General features: G+C 39.5%; 1 protein-coding gene across 1 annotated transcript in view; it reads left to right on the top strand.

Annotated features, from left to right (window-relative positions):
• Positions 1-20276, top strand: part of Ptchd1 (patched domain containing 1) — a 59382-nt gene that overhangs the window by 18692 nt on the left and 20414 nt on the right. The window contains exon 2 of the mRNA XM_074062488.1: positions 16918-17578. Within this exon, the coding sequence (XP_073918589.1) occupies positions 16918-17578 (661 nt within the window). The remainder of the gene's footprint in view (positions 1-16917; positions 17579-20276) is intronic.

The raw sequence follows: 20276 nt of genomic DNA, 5'->3' as shown, positions 1-20276 counted from the left end.
TCATGCTTGCTAGGCAGGTGCTTTACCACTTGAGCCTTTCTACCAGCCTAAAGTTACCAGAGTATCTTTACTTTTATAGACACACAAGTACATGTACTCAGTTTAACAGTCATCTGTTTCCACACATTCTGGTTCCTCTTGCTTGTTTCTTTGCTTTTTGTTTTGTTTTGTTTTGCTTTTTTTCCCAAGGCTTTGAGAACAAGCTGATACTTAATCACTTCTCAATATTTAACTGTGTTTCAGGACATGCAAGGGCAAGCTGTTTAATGCATGCTGGTGATGCCAAGGAGACTGTACAACAGTATGTTGGCTTGTCCAGGATGTATGCCATCTCTCACATGCACTGTGCAGGGATATAATGAAGAATAAGACTAAGCTCCTTCCCTAAAGAGCTAAAAGAAGATGTCATTTGTAATATGTCAAGTGATAAAATAGATGTATCCACACACAGGATACCATGGAGGACTTTATGTATTTTCACTGCAAGCTTCCTGGAGGAGGTGAAGTCTAAGCTGAGCCCATCATTCCTCACTACCCCAAACTAGAAGGGAGGACAGGGGACTATGACTTAGTAGTTCACTATGCAGCTCTTTCAGAAACAGTCCCAGTTTCTTACTCGTGCTGATTTGCAGCAGCTTATCTCCCAAAATAGAGGACAGAGCTCTAAAAGTGCCATATGGACTCTTCCTGCCTCATATCAAATAAGTCACTGAAGAATATCATGTTTAGTAAACTTTGCTAGTTACCTCCCACGAAAAGAGAAGTGCTACTTCTTACAAATAATATAACCCTCTCATCATAAGAGAGGCAGTTGCTCTATGACAGTTAACACCACTAGACAGCCAGGAAGAATGAGATTTCTAGACATTCAATTAAACCCTTATGTACCTCATGAATAGCAACACCTGGGTGACAATGCCAGCTCCATTTTCTGATTGAGACAGGGAAAGGTTTCTCAGTACAGTAGACCATTGGTATCCACAGATCTCTGGTTCCATGGAGACTGCTTGAGGACAAATTTCAAATGCTCAGGATGCATAGAGTCCATACTGCACTGTGAATGTTTGATTCGTTTTTCTTATAATACCACTCAACTTTCCACTAAAGACATGCCACTTTCCATAAGGTTCACTTTATCCTGTAACTTAAACACATTAAATTTTACCATGATTTTTGGGTGCCATTTGCTTTTTGGGAGGCAGATTTTCACAAAATTAAGGGCAAGGAATCACATAGATCCCACAAATGTTTAAACAAGACAGTAACACGAGACTGACTTCTCTGTAGCATCTGAACTGCATAATGTGTGCATAGTAATTTTAAATTTTTGTTTTTGAAATTTCCTTCAGTTTATCTTTTGATGGTGTCTGGTCAAAACCATGTGCAATAAACCCAAGAATAAGGCAAGCTAACTATACACAGAAGAGTTCTGAGCATATATGGTAGGCTTTTCTGATGGGCATTTTATCTATATTGTCTCATTCAGGAATCAACAACACTACAAGATAGTAATCCCATTTTGATGATGGGGACATGAAGGATCCAAAAGGATAATTAGTTCAAGTTCACCAGGAAGTGATTTAGTTGGAAATGAAAACAAGTCTGTATGACCACAGTGTCATACAGCCTAGCACCCTAGGCTGCCTCTGAAGCCCTGTCTTCATTCAGTGTTTCCAGTGAATCTCACCAGTCTCAAGCTTAGATATACTCCTACAACTTGATAAGGAAAAGACAAATCAACCCTATAACCAAAGGGGCAAAAGGCGTGAATAGGCATTTGGAAAAGAAGATAGACAAGGGGCTAATGAGCATGTGGAACGGAACGGTGTTTAGCTTCAGTCACCATGGAAATGCAAATTAAAACTGAAATAGCCACATGTCTACCTAGGTCACATCCCCTTGGTAACTTGAAATTGGCCATGGTAGGGGTATTTACAAACACAAACTAGAGCTGTTTTTATTAGAGAACTGATGGTTAAACATTTACCAACATGCCACTTTATATACCTGAGAGAAATGAGTACATGTATCCTCCAAAGGCTATGTCCAAGAATGTCCATAGACGTTTCATTTATAAAAACTGCAAGCTCAAAATAACCCAAAAGATCCACCAACAGGAGAATGGAAAAATAAATTGCAGTATCTTCTCACAATGGAATATTGCACAATGAAAACAAATAAAAATAACAAGTTACTGATAAACACAACATAGATCTTATAGACCATTGCTTGAGTAAAAGACAACTGATACAAAAGAGTAAACATTACATAATTTTATGTATAGGAAGCTCAAGAACAACCAAAACTAATCAGTGTTGACAGAAGTCAGAACAGTTATCCTCTAGGAGTAGAGGAGGGGTTAGCTGGGAAAGAACATGAGTGGGTCTTCTGGGTGCTGCATATATCCTAATTCTATCTCTTGATTTGAGCAATGTTTATATGGGTGCACACATATAAAAATTAAACTACACACTTAAGACTTGCATATTTTATATGCTATGCCTCAATAATGAAGAACACACACACACACACACACACACACACACACACAACTATTCAGTGACAGTAAAGGGAAAGAGTTGAACTACCATCTAAGCAGTACTAAGCATCCAACAATGTTGAGTACCAACAAGAAGAAAGGCAGCCTGAATCTTGGCATTCAAATCAGCTCAGTTTTACTGACATCCGACACAGTGCCATGATGGAGACTTTCAACACCTGTACTGGCAGCAGTGCCAATACATAGAGAATTTGTCTCCACCAGCACATACTCCACAGGCACATCGCTGCCTGGGAAGGAGTCCAGTGAACACATCAGCTGTCTCTCCCACACACCTACTGCCATAACAGCAGAAATCCAGAAATGTAAAGATAGGGACTCTCGTCCAACTTAGGCAGTATGCCAGCATTTGCTGTCAACAGAACACTGAAGTCTGAGACCTTACCTACTGAGATGTTCCAGAAGGATGCAAAAAGCCTTCTAACTATATCACTAAGCTTTTTTCTTCAAATAAATAAAAGCTAAGAAATGCCTGCTTCCTTTATCCTTGGCAAGAAGAAAAATAAGAGATCATGTAAAATCACAATTCTCCATTCCTGGCAGGATTCAGGTCTAAGCCCTTCCTGAGGAGTGCATTCTCATCATCAGTATATCCTGGATCTACCAGGTGATCAGCTTTAATCCTTAATGAAAAATTGGACTATGCCCTAAATGAGGGAGAGTGCAGTTGATAGCATCCAGCCATACATTTTCATGAACTAAACAGGGCCACTTGAAGAAATATTTTTTGCATACCTACTATGAGCATCATCAGGAAAATATGTTCACTATCAAAATATTGACTATAAAGAGAAGCTCACATAATCTAACTTTACTCCCTAATGGTTGAGTTTTATTTCCACATAATCACACTTGAATACTCAAGACATCAGGAATTAATTTTAGAATGGTTTAATGATTCAAGGACACTAGAGCTAATTTCACGGGCTTTGGGCATTAATGGACATTGTCTTAGTTTGGGTTCCCCCAGAAGCTAACCCTGAAACAAGAAATCAAGTAAGGCAGTTTATTTGGGAGGTTAGAGGCAAGAAAAGGAGGAACAGGGAAGTAACAGAGAAAGGAGAAAAAGTCTAAAAGGGTGTAGAATTAAGCAGGCCACAGATGTGGGCAACTGGAGCACAATCCTATTGGAGAAGCTCGGGGAATCTGTTTAAAACACACTCACCCCAGAGTGATCCCACCCATGGGGAAGGAACTGGGTTTTCAAACACCAACTCCCATCTGTCATTTATTGTGAGCTGCTCCCAAGGGGTGTTAATTCCCCAGCACTTCTGGCCTACCAAGCAGATGGCAAAATGGGCTCTCTGACAAAGAAGTGAAGGTGCTGGCATTTGAAGTCAGGCAGGTGTGCTCTCAAGAGATAAAGGCTAGAAGGATATGAACAGGTGCCAACCACATCTGGTACAGAATAACTTGAAACAACTGACCAAGAATTTCTTTGCGTGTATGATCTATGAGTGCACTTTGGAAGTGTACATTAAAAAAAAAGGTCCAAACATCAGCTAAATCTGCCCATCTCTAATCTATAATTGATCAGTAGCACATTAACATCCAATTGTGGGAAATGCAAATCAAATGTTTAATCAGTACCATGGAGTTGCCATCCCATTTTACTACCTGGTTTTTACTTCGGGGAATAAACTATTCAAATCTATAAAAAGAGACATATCTCTGTCTCCTTCAAGCCAGTGTGGCCACTGTGGTTCAGACCATTTTACAAGCAAACTAAGCATCCCATTAGTGTTTTATTCCATCTCCCCATCCCCACTCTCCATCCTTCCCCTCCAGCTACCACATTGCAAGCAGCGTGATCTTCCCAAGACACAGTTCTGATTATCTCATCCCCTGTCTAAAACCTTTCCTTGGTTCTCAGTTCCCTAAAGGACAAAATCTGCCTTCCAAGTTTAGCATACAAGGCCTTGTATGGTTTTTCACCTTTCTTGCCTCTTTAACTTTCAGATTTCCCACTGGCCTGAATTACTTCCCTTTCCCCTGACATTCTTTTTGTGCCTGCAAGATTTTGCCCATGCTGTATCTTCCACTGGATACACTTTCCATACCCCTGTCCAAGCCTCTCCCCGTGATTAACTCCTCCACATTCTGAGGCCCTAGTTTAGAAGTCATTTCCTCCAAGAAGTCTTCTCTTTATACCTTGCACTTCTCTCATCTTAGAAATGAAAACAGATTTTGTAATTGCCCCATTGTTAGTCTTTAGCTCCCATAATTTGAATGTTATGTGAGGGAGGAGCCATATCTGTCTTGCTCACATGGCTTGAGTTAGGATTTACTTATAGTTACTAGGAAATTTCGTTGACTGGATAAATGAGAAGATCCTACCTCATCTGACACATTTCCTTTCCAACTTCATATTACGTTGTACTTCCCCCACTGCTGCACACATGCTTATGCACATGCACCTATATCTCACCCTCACCAACACATACACACACACACACCCTACACACCGACATACTAGACCAACTTTCTATACTCCACCGTACCCTTTAGCTACTTCTGTCATAGCAATATGACACTTCACTTTGTGGTCCACCTATGGTAACCAATTCAGATAATCTGCCGAAAGTCTCTCCACAAGACTGTAAGTTTCTTGAGGGTAAAATTATGTCTTAATGTTCTTTATCTCCCCAGGGTTTGCATAATGCCAGTCATGATATAGGCACATAATACATGATGAATAACATGAATCATTGCTATAATTGGCGAGGAAGTGCAGAAGACTTTCTCTACATGACCTCTAATCTTCAACAAAGCAAACAGGCTGTGCCCTCCCATCTGTCCAGTGTCTGAAACCCATCACAGACTTCACATCATCAACCAAATCAGTCCACAATAAAGAATCACCTAGAGTGACATTTTTGAAGCAATCTTTTGGAAACTACTTGTCAATTACAACAGGGCTGGTATGCTTAGGGAAGGTAGACAAAATGTCCTGAGAGCTCTATGGATGCACTCCACCTCTGCAGTAGAGAGCAAAATTGGGCTGCAGGAAAGCTGAATCTTGCATAATAGCATCAGCGTTTTGTAATGGAAAAGCCTTGTAGTGGTGAAGGGGTAGGTATGGTTGGAAGTGGTCAGATATGGAAGGAGTTTTTCCAAATTCTTTTCCTGGAGGCCTTCATGGTGACAAAATAGTGCCTCTTGCAATATTCTAAATTCTGTTGGCAGTGATGGAGCTGTAAACCAAAGGACTGTCATCTAAGGTCCACTGTGATGCATTAACAGATGAAGTCACAATCACTGCACAATCATTGCTTTATGTTCCTGTGGAATTAACAGTGCTTTTTTGTACTCTCAAAAGTGTTCTGGTTTGTTTAATAAATTTTATTTGTTGTACTACCCATCATCAGTATTAATAGTAGGATCAGAATCTTCAAATAGAATGACTTTGGATGGTAGCTACACAGGAATTTTTGTGCTAGTTTCTAGATTTCTGTATTTTTTAAACTTTTCTTCTAAAAAATCCAATACACATGAAAAATTCAAACTGCCCTATAATTAAGCATAGCACATAATTTTTTTAAATTTTATTTTATTATTCATATGTGCATACAAGGCTTGGGTCATTTCTCCCCCCTGCCCCCACCCCCTCCCTTACCACCCACTCTGCCCCCTCCCTCCCCCCCCACCCCCTCAATACCCAGCAGAAACTATTTTGTCCTTATTTCTAATTTTGTTGTAGAGAGAGTATAAGCCATAATAGGAAGGAACAAGGGTTTTTCCTGGTTGAGATAAGGATAGCTATACAGGGAGTTGACTCACATTAATTTCCTGTGCGTGTGTGTTACCTTCTAGGTTAATTCTTTTTGATCTCACCTTTTCTCTACACATAATTATTTCAGTCCTGAATCACCTACCTAAACTGTTTTCTCTGCTCTTACACTTTTTTAGATTATAGTCTAACAATATCTATTTGTCTAATGAGAGCAGCCATTTGAAGCATGTAAGCAATAGCACCAAATTCAATGTCATCTGTATTTAAGATGTAAATGATATGCATGTAGCACAGTAGCCTTTGGGTACTGAAGTATCATTCAATGTCAAAAGAGAAAATATAAATCAGCAAGAAGGTAAACACTAAAGGTTTAGTCAGCACATCTTTGTTGAGCTTATTCTGTGTGCCAAACACTATTCTAGGTGCATGAGATACAGTACTAAATGAAACAAAGTCCCTGCCCTCCTAGGACACAAATATTCTAGTGTTAAACTGCCTTTGCAGAAAGATGATACCAAAGTCCTACAGCACCTACAACTTCAACCTGATGTTTTACAAGTCCCCAAGCTGCCAGCCCCCTTTTAAAAACCAATACGTCTGCAAAATTGTTCTTTTTTTGCACACACATGCGTGTGTGTTGTGTGTGTGTGTGTTACGTACATGACACAAAGTATGCTGTTTGGACTGGTGAAAGTCTTATTTCATCTCTGTTTTCTTTAGTTCCAGCTGATTGAGCATGCTTGCCATTGGTAATGGGGTTGTGGCTTCTCCAAGGTTTCTCTTGTAAATATCTATCATGCCCTGGCCTTCAGCATTCAGTCTGACTTAGAATACTGCTGCTTACCCTCGGCTGCTTTTTCATGTTTGACCCCTTGACTCTACTATATCAGTACCAACTCCTGCTATGGGTGACCATACTTAAGCCTAATATCAAAAAGCAAATTTATCAATATCCAAATGTCCAAAGTAGAGAGACTAAGAAATAAAGTCTTTACTTTGCCAAAGGAATTCCCACTAGGGACAATCTTCTAAGCCTAAAATTTAAATCTGGGCTGATCAACTGACTAAATTCATGACCTTGGGCAGGTTATTTAAGCTCCTTGAAACTCAATTTCCTCACATGCAAATGGAGATATTAATATCTACCTCCCTGAGTTGGTATGAGAATGAAACGAGACAATAGATGTAGCATTCTTTGCACAATGTTAAACATTTAGTAGGCACTTAATACCTTTTAGATTTCTTCTTTTACACTAGCCATCTATGCCTACCTAGTCTGGAGTCCTTTAGTTAACATGAAGAGCAGTCTAACTAGGGAGCTCATTTGAAGAACATGGGATCATTTCCAGGATGAGAGTTTATACCAGAATTAGAGAGTCCAACTTTTAAACACGTGATATCCAGCTATTCTCTTAAAATATTTATACTGATGGATGCTAATAATTCCACTTTCCCCTTAATCTCTTGGCAGAAATTTTTCACCTTCACATTTCATTGAATATACTTTTCTAGAACAACTGAGAAAATTCCATTGTTCAAAGGAAAAAGATTGGGAAGGAGTGCGACAAAACAGAAGATAGAAATGGGGTATTCTGATCGTTCATTTTGGTTTTGCTTTGAAACATTTACTGGGTAGCACTAGTGTATCGGACACTGTACTGAGAAGTTTACATTTGATTTCATATTTATCCTCCAGTAGTCCTGATGAGATAGGTACTACTGTTGTCCCAACTTTACATATGAGGAAATGGAACTACACATGTACTAATGCCAAAGCTGAGATTTGAGCCCAGGCAGTCTGTCTCCACAAAGGCGAACCATGCCATTAATATCAGCCCCTCCTGGAATGGTCAAGGCCTTAGAAAACCGAATCATGATGATACTACCCTTTACCGTTTTCTCTGTCAGACATGTTTTCAGATCAGGAAAAGGAGAGCAGTGGCTTAAGGACAGTAGACTTACAATGAGAACCTTGAGAACAGAGAAAAAATTATTTACAGAAAAATATGCCACCAGGTAAAATGCTGTACCACAGACTCATTATTGTAAGACTGGTGGTCCATCATTCAGGAGAGCAATTCTCATGTTATTAGGTGGAACTTTTCCCTTTTTATTTCTTTCATCAGCCATAATTTTCATTGTTCTGAAGCTCTTTGCCCATGAAAAACTTAGCAAATTCTTTCAAGGAGAAAAACATGCTAAAGAGCTCATCTGATAGAAACACTTATTCATAATTTTTTAAGTTTAATATCATCATTAATTATTTACAGTTTCAAATATACCAAGGCTGTGGGTTATATAGTGTTTTGATCTTCTTCATAGGCAGAAACTACTGAAAGCATGAGTTCTGATTACACTTGGGGGCTCAGGCCCACAACATGTGCAACCTTGCTTTTGCTTGTGGAAAAGGAAACAAGTGGATGGATATAACGTGTAAGATTTTTCCTAGCCTGGAACTGTTGTTGTTTTCCTAAAATCCTGCCCTGGTACTATCGAACTGCCTCTTGAAAACCAAGATACACCCCATAGGGAAGCTCTGATACACCCCAAAGGGAAGCTCTGGTTCTGACAAGGCTTGGTAGGGGGAAGAGAAAGAACAAACACTTGCTGAAGCTCAATTAGGTGAACCACATAAAATGCCACTACTAAACACTTTTGAACATATACAAAGAGCAATTTCATATGGTTTAACCTAATACTAAATGCCAGGCCAGACACCTTTTATTTGTTATCATAATGGCCCTATGAGGTAAGGATTGTCTCCATTTTATAGATAATGAAAGTGAACTAAATGCCTAAAGTCATTTTCTAAAGATTCTGGGAGAAAGTACTCCATGCAAGTAGATTAGAAGACAATCCCAGGAAGCACTGGAAAGAGAGACACAATGTGAGGCAGAGAAGGGAAACAGTTAGTTATAAGGACCCTTTGGGCAACTAGAGCCCAATCCTTCTGGAAAACACATGCTAGAACACATCCTGCAGGGCTATCCCACCTAGGGAGATATGTGAATGGAGCTGTTTATATTCAAACTATCTTTTAGCCATAGGTCCAGGCTGCTTGGGATTGAGACAGTATGTTAATGCCCTATTATTTCCACATTGGGCTGGAAGAAGGACTGGTATGCACTGAAGTAGTAGGGTGTAATAGATGTGGCAGAGCCCAGCTATGTCTGCTACATTTCCACTGCTAGTACTAACAGAATCAGGATTTGAATTTGTGACATTCTGACCTCATAACCATGTCCTTCACGTAAAGTACAGGATGCTGTCAAATTGGAAAAGACAATCGGGAATCAACTCCAGGTTATGTCTGTAAGACCACTTAACCAGAGGGGATACCATTTGTATAGCCCTCTAAAAGTTTACAGAATATATGCACATCTATCACCCCATTGGATCCCCATCATGTTCATGAGACAGACTATAGTTCATTCACTCCCAAGACTAATATCCATGTGTTTTCTCCAAAGCTGTGGAGTATATGTTCCAGGCACTCCTCTATGTAATGAAGATATAGACATGGGCCAAACACACACATGCTCCAGCGTGGCAGAACTCATCTTCCAATAGGGGTAGCAGGATAAAGAAACAGAGAGACATATGTCATATCATGATTGGTGCTGTGAAAAAAGTTCAAACCAGAAAATTGGTGATGGTGAGAGATGCTGGTTTTATTAAATGGGGTTGCGGGGGTGTCAGGGAAGATAATTCATTTAAGCAGTAAAGTAAAGGAAGTAAGAACACAAGTTTTGTAGGTACTGGAGGAAGGACATTCAACATAGAATCAAAAGCAAGAGGAGCAGGAAAACAAAAGCAAGAGGAAGCATGGCAAAATAGGAGTCTAGAGATGTCATTAAGAATAATGTCCCATCGGTTGCCCACAGTTAGCAGTTGAAGTTTTGCTTAGAGGATGTAAAGCAGGGAAGTAGCATGTTTTCATAGATTAAGTTTTTGTTTATCCCTAAGTCATGTGGCCAGCAAAACCTAGAACCAGGCCTAAAATTTAAGCCTTGGACTCCTGATACAGTATGCCTCCCTGGTTGTTATGTTATCTAGACCTGAATGTCCTTGGCATCCTGATTTTCCTGTTCCTTGCATGGTTGTCTGTGGTCTTCTGACCAAATCTTTAAAACAACTGTTGCCTATTTTCCTATGTACTTGATCCTCTGCCACTTAGCCAGTTAGCTTTAACATTGTCCCGTAGCTGTATCCGGTCCTGTTAGAAATATTCAACAAAACTCAACGAGAGTTTAAGGTTGACCATGAAAGTCAACTGAGGACATAGGCAGTTAAGAAATAATCTCTTCAATCAGAAAGTTTAGCTTTGCAGATTTTTTTAGCAACCTTCACATTAGTAGATTTTTGTCAGTACTGGCTTTTGAACTCAAGGCCTTGTGCTCACTACACAGGCACTCTACCATGCCCCCAGCCCTTTTTTTGCTGTAGTTACTTTCGGATAGGACCTTGAGTTTTTTGCAAAAGGCCAGCTTTGGACTGTGATCCTCCCACCTCCACCTCCCTCATAGCTGGGATAACAGGTGTGAACCATGGTGCCCAACTTATTTGTTGAGTTTGGGGCGGGGGGAGTCTCACTAACTTTTTGCCCAGGCTGGTCTCTGCCTTCCACCCAATGATACCAAGATTTTTAAAAATTAGCCAGTTGAATTTTTCTCCAAGACTATAGAAATAAAAAGATTATGAGATCGATGGTTCACTGTATTGTCTTTCTCATCCAGACCAATGTAGAATCAGGCAAAAGTTACAATGAGATATTCTAATTACTTTTTCCTTCACCATTACTATTTTCTGTATCTATAATCTCAGGTTTATTTTCTTCAAATCCAAAGCTGTTTTGTTTGTCTAGCCAAGACTGCATAGACAAACTCAGCTTGTTTGGGGAATTACAAAGTGGGGCTGTCTTGGCTACTTTTCAGTGTCAACACCCACAATATGAGTGTTTACCCCCTGTAAAGTATGAAGCAAAACAGAAATGCTCCACTCTCCCAGACCTGTACTGGCACTACAGTATTGACAGAGGTAACAGTTTAGCATGCATGACACCAGGTACACATGTGCAAAAGAAGCATGTGGCTAGATAGTCACTTGCTTGGCTTCAGCCACAGCTTAAATTTGGTGTCCTCTGAAAATGTAATATTTCAAAGGCAGAATGATTATTTCTGTTCACTTATTAAGGGATGACTAACTTGCTTTTGGCTGCACTACAAATGAATCACGGTAACAATCCCCAACTTGCGACTTCTGGTGTTCTGATGTAATGCATTTCTATTAAAAGAAGAGGAAAGAGAGTGGGTGAGAGTGAGATCATGCAAAGAGAGAACATAACACCAAGGGAGCTAGCGTAATTTATGAACTGCAGAGACCAGATCCATACACCTGGGGTGTTTTCTTGTGTGGATATCTTGGGTGAGGATTCCTTGCCAGTTAGTACCTATCCATTTACAGTTGCAGAATATAGACTCAAATCAAGACCTGGAATCTGGAGGAAATCAGTAAAGAAATCATTTGATATGGGGTGAAAATGAGATATTCCTTGAAAGCATTTTAAAGCAACTTTGATTTAGTGTCACTTGGAAGGTACTCTTTGCGGACAAATTATATAGGTTAGGAAGGCATACCAACAATTTCCCTGTTTACATTTTTAAATATATACAGCTTAATTGGGAGTAGTAGCAGAAGGTGGGGTGGGAACATGAGGCAAGGGAAGGAAGGTAGCTGATAAAAAATGGTGCTATCATGCCAATAGGGGGTGACTGGAGCTCCATCCTGCATTGGACCTACAGAACCCACACCTTCTCCCAGTCTTCCATCACAGTTGAGATTACTGGGTGACTGCTTGAAGCTGCTCCCAGAGCCTAGAATCACCTTGCTTGAGCAGAGTGGCCCTCCTCCCTTCTTTTCCCTTTTTAAACAAGAAACTAAACAGAGCTGACTATATTGTATAAGATCATCTAACCCACAGGTTTTTCCTATGTTAATCACTGCTCAGGAGCAGATACTTCCTTCCAGATGCCTTCTGCACTCTCCTCTACAAGGTGTCCCGCTGTCTTCTGAGGAAGATCTGCATGTGCCAAGGAGAGGCAGAGAGGAAATTAGACTTTGGCCTGTAGTGATCGGCAGCCCATATTGGCTTTGTCCCAGGATTTGGCATAAGGGGATTAGAAAAGCCAATGCCTCCTCAGAATGGGAAATCACTCAGAGAATGAATCTTTTTTTTTTTTTAAGTAAGCCTATTTTATTTATCCTGTTTTCTTTCTGGGTTTCATCTACTATCAGATCTGTCAATGCCCTAAAAAGAACAATGTGTTGGAAAAACATACCAGAAGTAGCTGTAATAAATCTCAAATCTAAATTTATAAAGTTAATTTAACTTTCTTTCACCCGGTGTCTCATAATATAGTTTGTGAATACACTCATCTTAAAATGATGTAGTGTTGGAACTAGAAGGGTCTTTCCTTAAAGATTAGTAGACCAGCACCTTTTTTATTACTGATAAATCTGAGACCTGAAGTCTCAGACCTGAAGGAATAGAATGACATTCATAGTCTTCTGCTTAAGGTAAGCAGCAGAAGCCATATTGGAAGCCAAAATTTCTTACTACTGCATTCCGTTGTGCCCCGTGGTCCTTTTTCTTAAGTAAGCCTGTCTTTGAAAAGTTTTATTTGGCAACTCCAGAGGCTTAAGGGAGAATAAAAAAGTCAGTAAACTCAAAATGCATCCCCTTCATTACCTGTTAATATTACCATGTAATGTTGCTCTTTGAAGACGAGATTTGGCTGCTTGAGTTATTTTTGGTTTTTTTTATTGGACCCCAGATCTCCAAGTATGGCTATCCCACAGCTTAAGCATTTCACTGCCAGTCATTTGAACCAAGTGACCTGACAAGCCTTCCTTCTTCCAAAATTTCTCACTGCTGAATTTGTGTTGGTCTAGGGCTGCTGTAGAGTTAGGCCTGATTTATAATCCTGCATCTGCCCTTTACTTACTGAGTCATCCTAGATGAGTTATTAAAATTTTTCAAGCCTCAACTGCTCCAACCATAAAGTGGGGGTAATAATTTAATCATTTTCCATAGAGTCTTCATATTGAATAAGTTTTTAAACTGTTAAAAAAGTACTTAGCAGACTAGTTGCTGTTACTATTATCATTCTTAACTTGAAAAGTGATGCTAACAACCTCAGTAGTATGTTCAAAGCCTTAGAATGAATCTCAATTTAACATTCAATTCTAGTCTCTTTGTCAACAAATACAATAAGAGTAAAATATCATAATCAGGACTGACACTGGATTGGATTTTATTAATACAAAGAACTTAATGTTGTCTACTGTTAGAATATTCCTACTGTTTTGTACATTGTATCTCATGTGATTTTTCCATGCACGAGTACAAGCACATTAAATTCAGGGAAATTATTCTATTATTGACAGTACAGTAGATATTGGTGAGTACTTGTTGAATGTGTGTTGAGTGAATAATCTAGAATCTATACATATTATATAAATATAGATTATATGTTGATTCACATAATAGATTCAGACTATGTGAAGGTTCAGGACTATTACTTTGTTTTGTGTTCCCTTCCTTTTCTTTTTCTGAGTCTCTTACCTCATTTAATAATTAACTTGTGTGGACTGCTGTTGTACATTTGGTTAATTTGCTAAAGTATAACTTTGATCTCTGGCTTCCTTTTTCCCCTGTGAATATACCTGGTACTACCATTTAGAAAATCTTTTTCTCCCTCCTTCCTCTGTTAGGAAAGTAAATCAGGGCATTCTTAAACCATGTACAGATAGAAGTCCAGGTATTATGGTACAGTGTCTGTACCATAGCTATGTGGATGTCCACAAGTGAATTGTGTTTGTACTTGATATGTAGTCATGAGAACCAAAGATCAGAACTGAGTTATTTCAGAAGTCATAGAAAGACATCTCAATTCTCACTTTCCATGCCTTATCCCCTCACCTCTTATCCCATGGTAAAATCTCACAGACTCCCCTTGCCATGTGGGTAGCCTCAGCCATTACCCCCTACCCCCATCTGGCTGCTTTGTCACTCCATATCACCCTGTCACTCAGAAGTAAGAGTGACAACATGTTCTACCCACCACTCCATCAAAAATTCAAGACAGCTGCATCATAGCAGCTCTGATACTGAGTTAAAAAAACTTTCCTCTCAAACTTTAGTAAGGCTCTCTTTCCCCAAGAGTCCCTCCTATTTTCTGATAGTATAGGGTTAACATGGTGTCTGCTTTCTTCGATGTATGGTCCCAGGGGTTATAGCAGTAGATCCGCAGAGTTGGCAGATCACTAAATAGATTATAACTCCCCACCCAGAAGGGCATGGTCACCTTAGAGAATGGATGGAAAATATCCCCTTGCTATAATTGGGTTCAGCTCTGTGGCTTAACACCATCTTATTTGGCAATCTTTTTTCGCTTGACATATTTAGTAATCACTCTAAGGGAGATTTATTACACTGCTCATGGGAACAAACAATGCACTAAATATTACACATATGCATGCTTTCAATACCACTCCTTTTCTAGTCTATTCTGAATCTTTCTCCAAAGTCTGTCTTTTAACTCTTATCAAAACTCTCTCATGTTTAAATTACTCTCCATTCCTTTCTCTTCCAAAATAACATTTTGAAATTTTTGGTGGTTAGGGATAATTTTAACCCACATTTACTGGGCTATGATTAGAGAATGAAAGAAAACATACTTTCACAGCTTAAAACCATTGACCAACACTTTGCTGACCATTAATCCCAAAACACCAAAGCAAAATTTAGCATATGGTTACAGTTGTAAAAATATCCTGCTGAGTATCTCTGCGAGACTGTGTGTATCTATGAAAGAAATCAAAATATTTCAGCCAAATATAATACAATAAAGTGTTTTCTGAACTTGAGGACTGGCATTCATGAAGAGATGTGGGAGAAGGACACTGAGAGTCAGGATTATCACCCCAATCTCTGGGCTAACTAAAAGACTTTGACAGCTGGTGTCCCTCAGACATTTTCAAAAAAGCATAATATCCCACTCACTCAGACACATGCATAGCAAAATGTCTTAACAAATAATCCATCTAGAATAGATTTGAGAGAAAATATATCAGAATCATGCACTTATTTACTTAACACTCAACAACGTGTCTACAACTGGCCTCATTTTGCAGACTGGCCACATTTTACACATATAAGGCAAAGACATCATGAGGATAATTAGATAGCAAGTTGAAATAGTTAAATTAGGGACCCATGTAGCTACATCTGCAATAATAACATGAGACCGTTTAAAAAGATAGCAATTAGCCCTACCACCCATATCTGCATGGCCTCCATAAGTCTCAGTTTTCTGAGCTATAAAACGAATTATTGAGAGGATTTAAGGTGTAAAACCCTGACACATGATAGTAGTTCATATAAGTCCTTACTTTCCCCCACCCCACTGCCTTATTTTCTCATCTTAGACAGTAGATTACACATACTCCTACAAATCTAAACTTGAGTACTTGTGTTTTTAGGGGCAGGGTGCTAAAAGCACAAATCCAAGAATTAGTTGCTGGCAAGAACCCTCATTCAGCTGCTGGTGTTGCCAACCTAGAGGTGTTTAGTCATGGGGTAAGCACATAGATTCTGGAGCTAGACTGCCTTAGTAGCTCAGCTCTGCATTTTATTCTGCCTGTGACCTTTGGCAAGTAACTCAGCTTCTCTGTATCTCAATTTCCTCGTCTGTAAGATGAGGCATGAGGACTAGCTTATGAAGCATGAGGACTTGCTTAATACTTTTTTGTAAGTATTAAGCAAGCTAATCTGTCTAAAGGGCCTAGAACTGTGCTTGACATATAAGTAGCAGCTTTTAAATTAGTGCTTGTATTCTCAGATGGCAGGCATACAGTATCTGGGCATGGCAAATATAACACGGGACAGGTATGTAGAATAAATCCCATTGTACTCCTTTAACATGATTCCCATGTATTCCAGCCAGGCTCTTACAATTATAGCAACCTTTCTATATATGCAGATAAGGAATGCCAGAGAATAGCAGCCCTGCTAATTGGCAGCAAGGAACTGGCCTGCAAAGGACTCTGCATTTAAAATTGCATCTTAGTGTACTTTTTACCTCATGTTGTCTAAATGAAGACTAAACAAGGCAACTATATAATATTTTCAAACATTATAGACCAATTTGATAACAAATATCATATAGAAACAATGATGGTGCTTTAATGCAGCACTTATCAAACTTTAGCCACATTCGAATGGCCTGGAGCTTGTGGAAACCCAAATTCCGAGGCTCTACCCCAGAAATACTGATTTGCCAGGTCTGGAGTAGAGCCTAGGAAGTTTCGTTTTTTGATAGGCTCTCAAGTTTGGGCTGTTGCTGCTTGTCCAGGGCCCACACAGTGTGAAAACCACTGGTCAGATGATGTTTTGCATCCCCACTACCTATTTCTGACCTAAGGTTTCATTTAAACTCTTTGGCTTAGTGATGGAATGAGTGATTTTCCCCTCCCCCCAAAAAGAAACAATTGAGCCCCCAAGATAATGTTACTTATTAATGTTTAATTTTTGATAATAAACATTGTCATTTTTTCCCCATAGTTGCATACTGCTGTGACCAAGATCCAGGTTCCAAGACCTGGTTTTAATTACACGTTTGCCCACATATGTATCCTGAATAATGATAAGACATGCATCGTGGATGACATAGTGCACGTCCTGGAAGAACTAAAGAATGCACGGGCCACCAATCGGACCAATTTTGCTATCACGTACCCGATCACTCACTTAAAGGATGGGAGGGCCGTGTACAATGGACACCAACTTGGGGGAGTCACTGTACACAGCAAGGATCGGGTGAAATCTGCAGAGGCCATTCAGCTCACCTACTACCTGCAGTCAATCAACAGTCTCAATGACATGGTGGCTGAGAGGTGGGAGTCCAGCTTCTGTGACACTGTCAGACTGTTCCAGGAATCCAACAGCAAAGTCAAAATGTACCCTTATACGTCTTCGTCACTAAGAGAAGATTTCCAGAAGACCAGCCGTGTGTCAGAGCGTTACCTGGTCACCAGCCTGATCCTGGTGGTCACCATGGCCATCCTCTGCTGCTCTATGCAGGACTGCGTCCGCAGCAAACCCTGGCTAGGCCTGCTCGGGTTGGTAACCATAAGCCTAGCCACTCTCACTGCAGCTGGAATCATCAATCTCACTGGTGGCAAATACAATTCCACCTTCCTGGGAGTCCCTTTCGTCATGCTAGGTAATTACTGCCCTTCATTTTTCTATTTTTTTTCCAGTTGATGGTAGTAATTGGGTTCCTAAATGGCCAGGAATAGCCATTTAACAACTGTTTCATTTATAATGTCTTCATTTTGTCCCAAAATCCTGAGACCAGTTCTGTAAACTGCTGGTCATCAGCATGAAGCAAACTAATCTGGTAAATATGCCAGAAATCCAAAGACTTGGGTTCCAGCCCTACTTTTTCATTAAGTAGCTATGTAGTATTTAGCAGATAATAATCTTCTCTGTGCCCCAATATCTTAGGTTGGGTTGCCCAGAAACAGATTCTGAGACAAGGATTCAGATTCAAGTAGTTTATTTGGGAGGTGAACAGAGAAAGCCCAGTATGGGAGTGAGGAAGTGAAACAGGAAGGCAGATAGTTCAGAATCTATTGATGATTGGGATCGGGTTACTACTGTGGGCACCTGGAGTCTTTTGGAAGAACTGGTAGAACACACTTCAGAGAGGTCCTCCCTGAGGGGTGAGCAAACTAGGTTATTTACCCAGAAACCCTGTGTGTGATTCACTGGGGGCTGCTTTTTGAGGTAATTAATTCCTCATCACTTTCCAGGGAAGACTGAGCGCAGCCCCATAGCCAGAGAAAGCCCCCAAGTGACTTTGTAGTAAGAAGCCATTAATGAGCTCAAGAATGGTGAATGGGAGGGCGGTTGGGATAGACACTGATAGTGTCTGCTACCCCCAGTTTCCCCACCTTATGGATAGTATGAGCATCACACAAAAGAACATGATAAATGTACAAGAACTGTGAAAGTGACATGTGAGATATCATAGGAAAGTATCTTTTTTCCTGTTCTTGATATGAACTCAGAAGACTGTTTTAAAGTTGTGGTAATGATGTTTTCACTCGGGGTAGGGGGCTCAGAATTCCCTAACAGAGATAATGGTCAAAACAAAGCCACAGTGAGTGCTCTGCCCACCCAGCAACAAAGATGACATGCCCAGCACACTTGGTTCCTATGAGCCATGGATTCAAGCAGTTAACTTTCCCCCTTTTGTAGCAACTTCTCTTCAATTCCTTTAGCAAAATTAAAATGTCATTTGGAGTCAGATACTAACATTACAAATGAAGTGGCATTGTTTTGTTGAATGAGAAATATTCATTAGTATGCCTATATCCTGTTTAAGAGTAGTAGAAAATAAGAGAATTTCCTCAGGAAATTTGAGCTGCATGCACTATGATTAAATGATAAGCAGGGCTGGTAGGGCTGCAAGACCATAGAATTACATTCTGCCCTAAGTGCTCTGTGGCCCGAGGTAATTGAGACCTAGTCAATAAACATATACAAGTAGCTTTTGTGAAAAGTGGGGCACTGTGGAGAGACAAAGCAGTCTGAGAATTTGCTAGATTGGTTTACTTGTCTCTGCCTAAAACAAAAGTGAAGGAAGCTGCTGTGTACTTCTTCCTGAATTCAGTCTGTTAAGAAGACAGCAGAACTTGCTTCTCTAAAATAACCCCGACCATGTGGATTGATTGTGGAATACAGGGTGGTTCCTTGATGAGTGAATAGGGCTGAGTATTAGTAGCTTCCACAGAGACTTGAGTCAAGGTTTAAATTAAGATGTTTTGCTCATGATTAGTCACATGCTTGAGTGTTTGGGGGATTTTTTTTTTTTTTAGCTTTTCACTTTAAAAATAGTGTTTTTGTTGTTGCTTTTGCAGGAGAAAGAAAAACAAGAATATGAAGAGGGTGGGAAACTGAAGTGAGGCAGTAAGGTTCTTAAGGTGAGGGAAAAAGAATGTAGGAGCTAGAAAAAAGGACTATCAGTGCTGGCTTTATGACACTGCAGAGTGCCACCAGTGAGGTCAAAGCATGTTACAATATTTAAAGCTTCTTAAAATTAATTGTACTAAGTAAAATAAAATTATAATATTTAAAGCTTCATAGAATCAATTTTAAGTATAACAAAGTAGCAATATTCAAAACTCTTTAAGTTCACCAGACAAAATGAAGATAAAATATTCAAACTTCTTAACATTAATTTTATTAAATAAAAATACAATATTTAATACTTCTTAAAATTTGTCTTTGTACTTTTTAAAGAAGTTTTAAATGTTGTAAGAAAAACTCAACACAAAAAATATGGCAGAAAGTATTGGCACAGGGAAGGATGTAAGAGATGATCAGATGGAACGATGCTGTTAGCAGGAAAGTGTCTTTAAAAAACAATTCCAAAAATAGCAAGTAGTTCCACAACTCCACAGAAACCAGTATCACTGAACTTTACGTCAGAGTTCAATTCAGAAAAATCGGGCATTTGCAGTGAAAGAGAACAAGCACTGCAGGTGCCCAATACTCCCTTGTTTGCAATTTGTGAGAAATGTTACGTGCATTGATTTGATGGCAGTTTTCCCTGCTGACAATCAGTGTGCAACCTTTCTGTACATTCTCAGCCCAAAGTGTTCTCAAATTACTTAGCCACAACATGAAAGGAAGCTATGAATTTTAGAAGCTAAGGCCCATTTGCAATAAATACTTTGCACGATATAATGGATGGTTAATATGCTCATAAAGCTAACAGTGCCTGGATTCAGGATGCTTGCCCTTCTGGATTTCTCAGATAAAATCTTTCTTAGAGTATGATTGTAAAATGAAATATAAGCAAGAATAGATTCGTAAAAGCTGTATTCAAGGCTAGTGTTTAGTTATGGGTTTTT

The sequence above is a fragment of the Castor canadensis genome, chromosome X (assembly GCF_047511655.1).
Source record: "Castor canadensis chromosome X, mCasCan1.hap1v2, whole genome shotgun sequence".
In the NCBI taxonomy this organism is placed as follows: Eukaryota; Metazoa; Chordata; class Mammalia; order Rodentia; family Castoridae; genus Castor; species Castor canadensis.
Note: the sequence above shows the minus strand (reverse complement) of the source record. Positions and strands in the feature narration are given on the sequence as shown.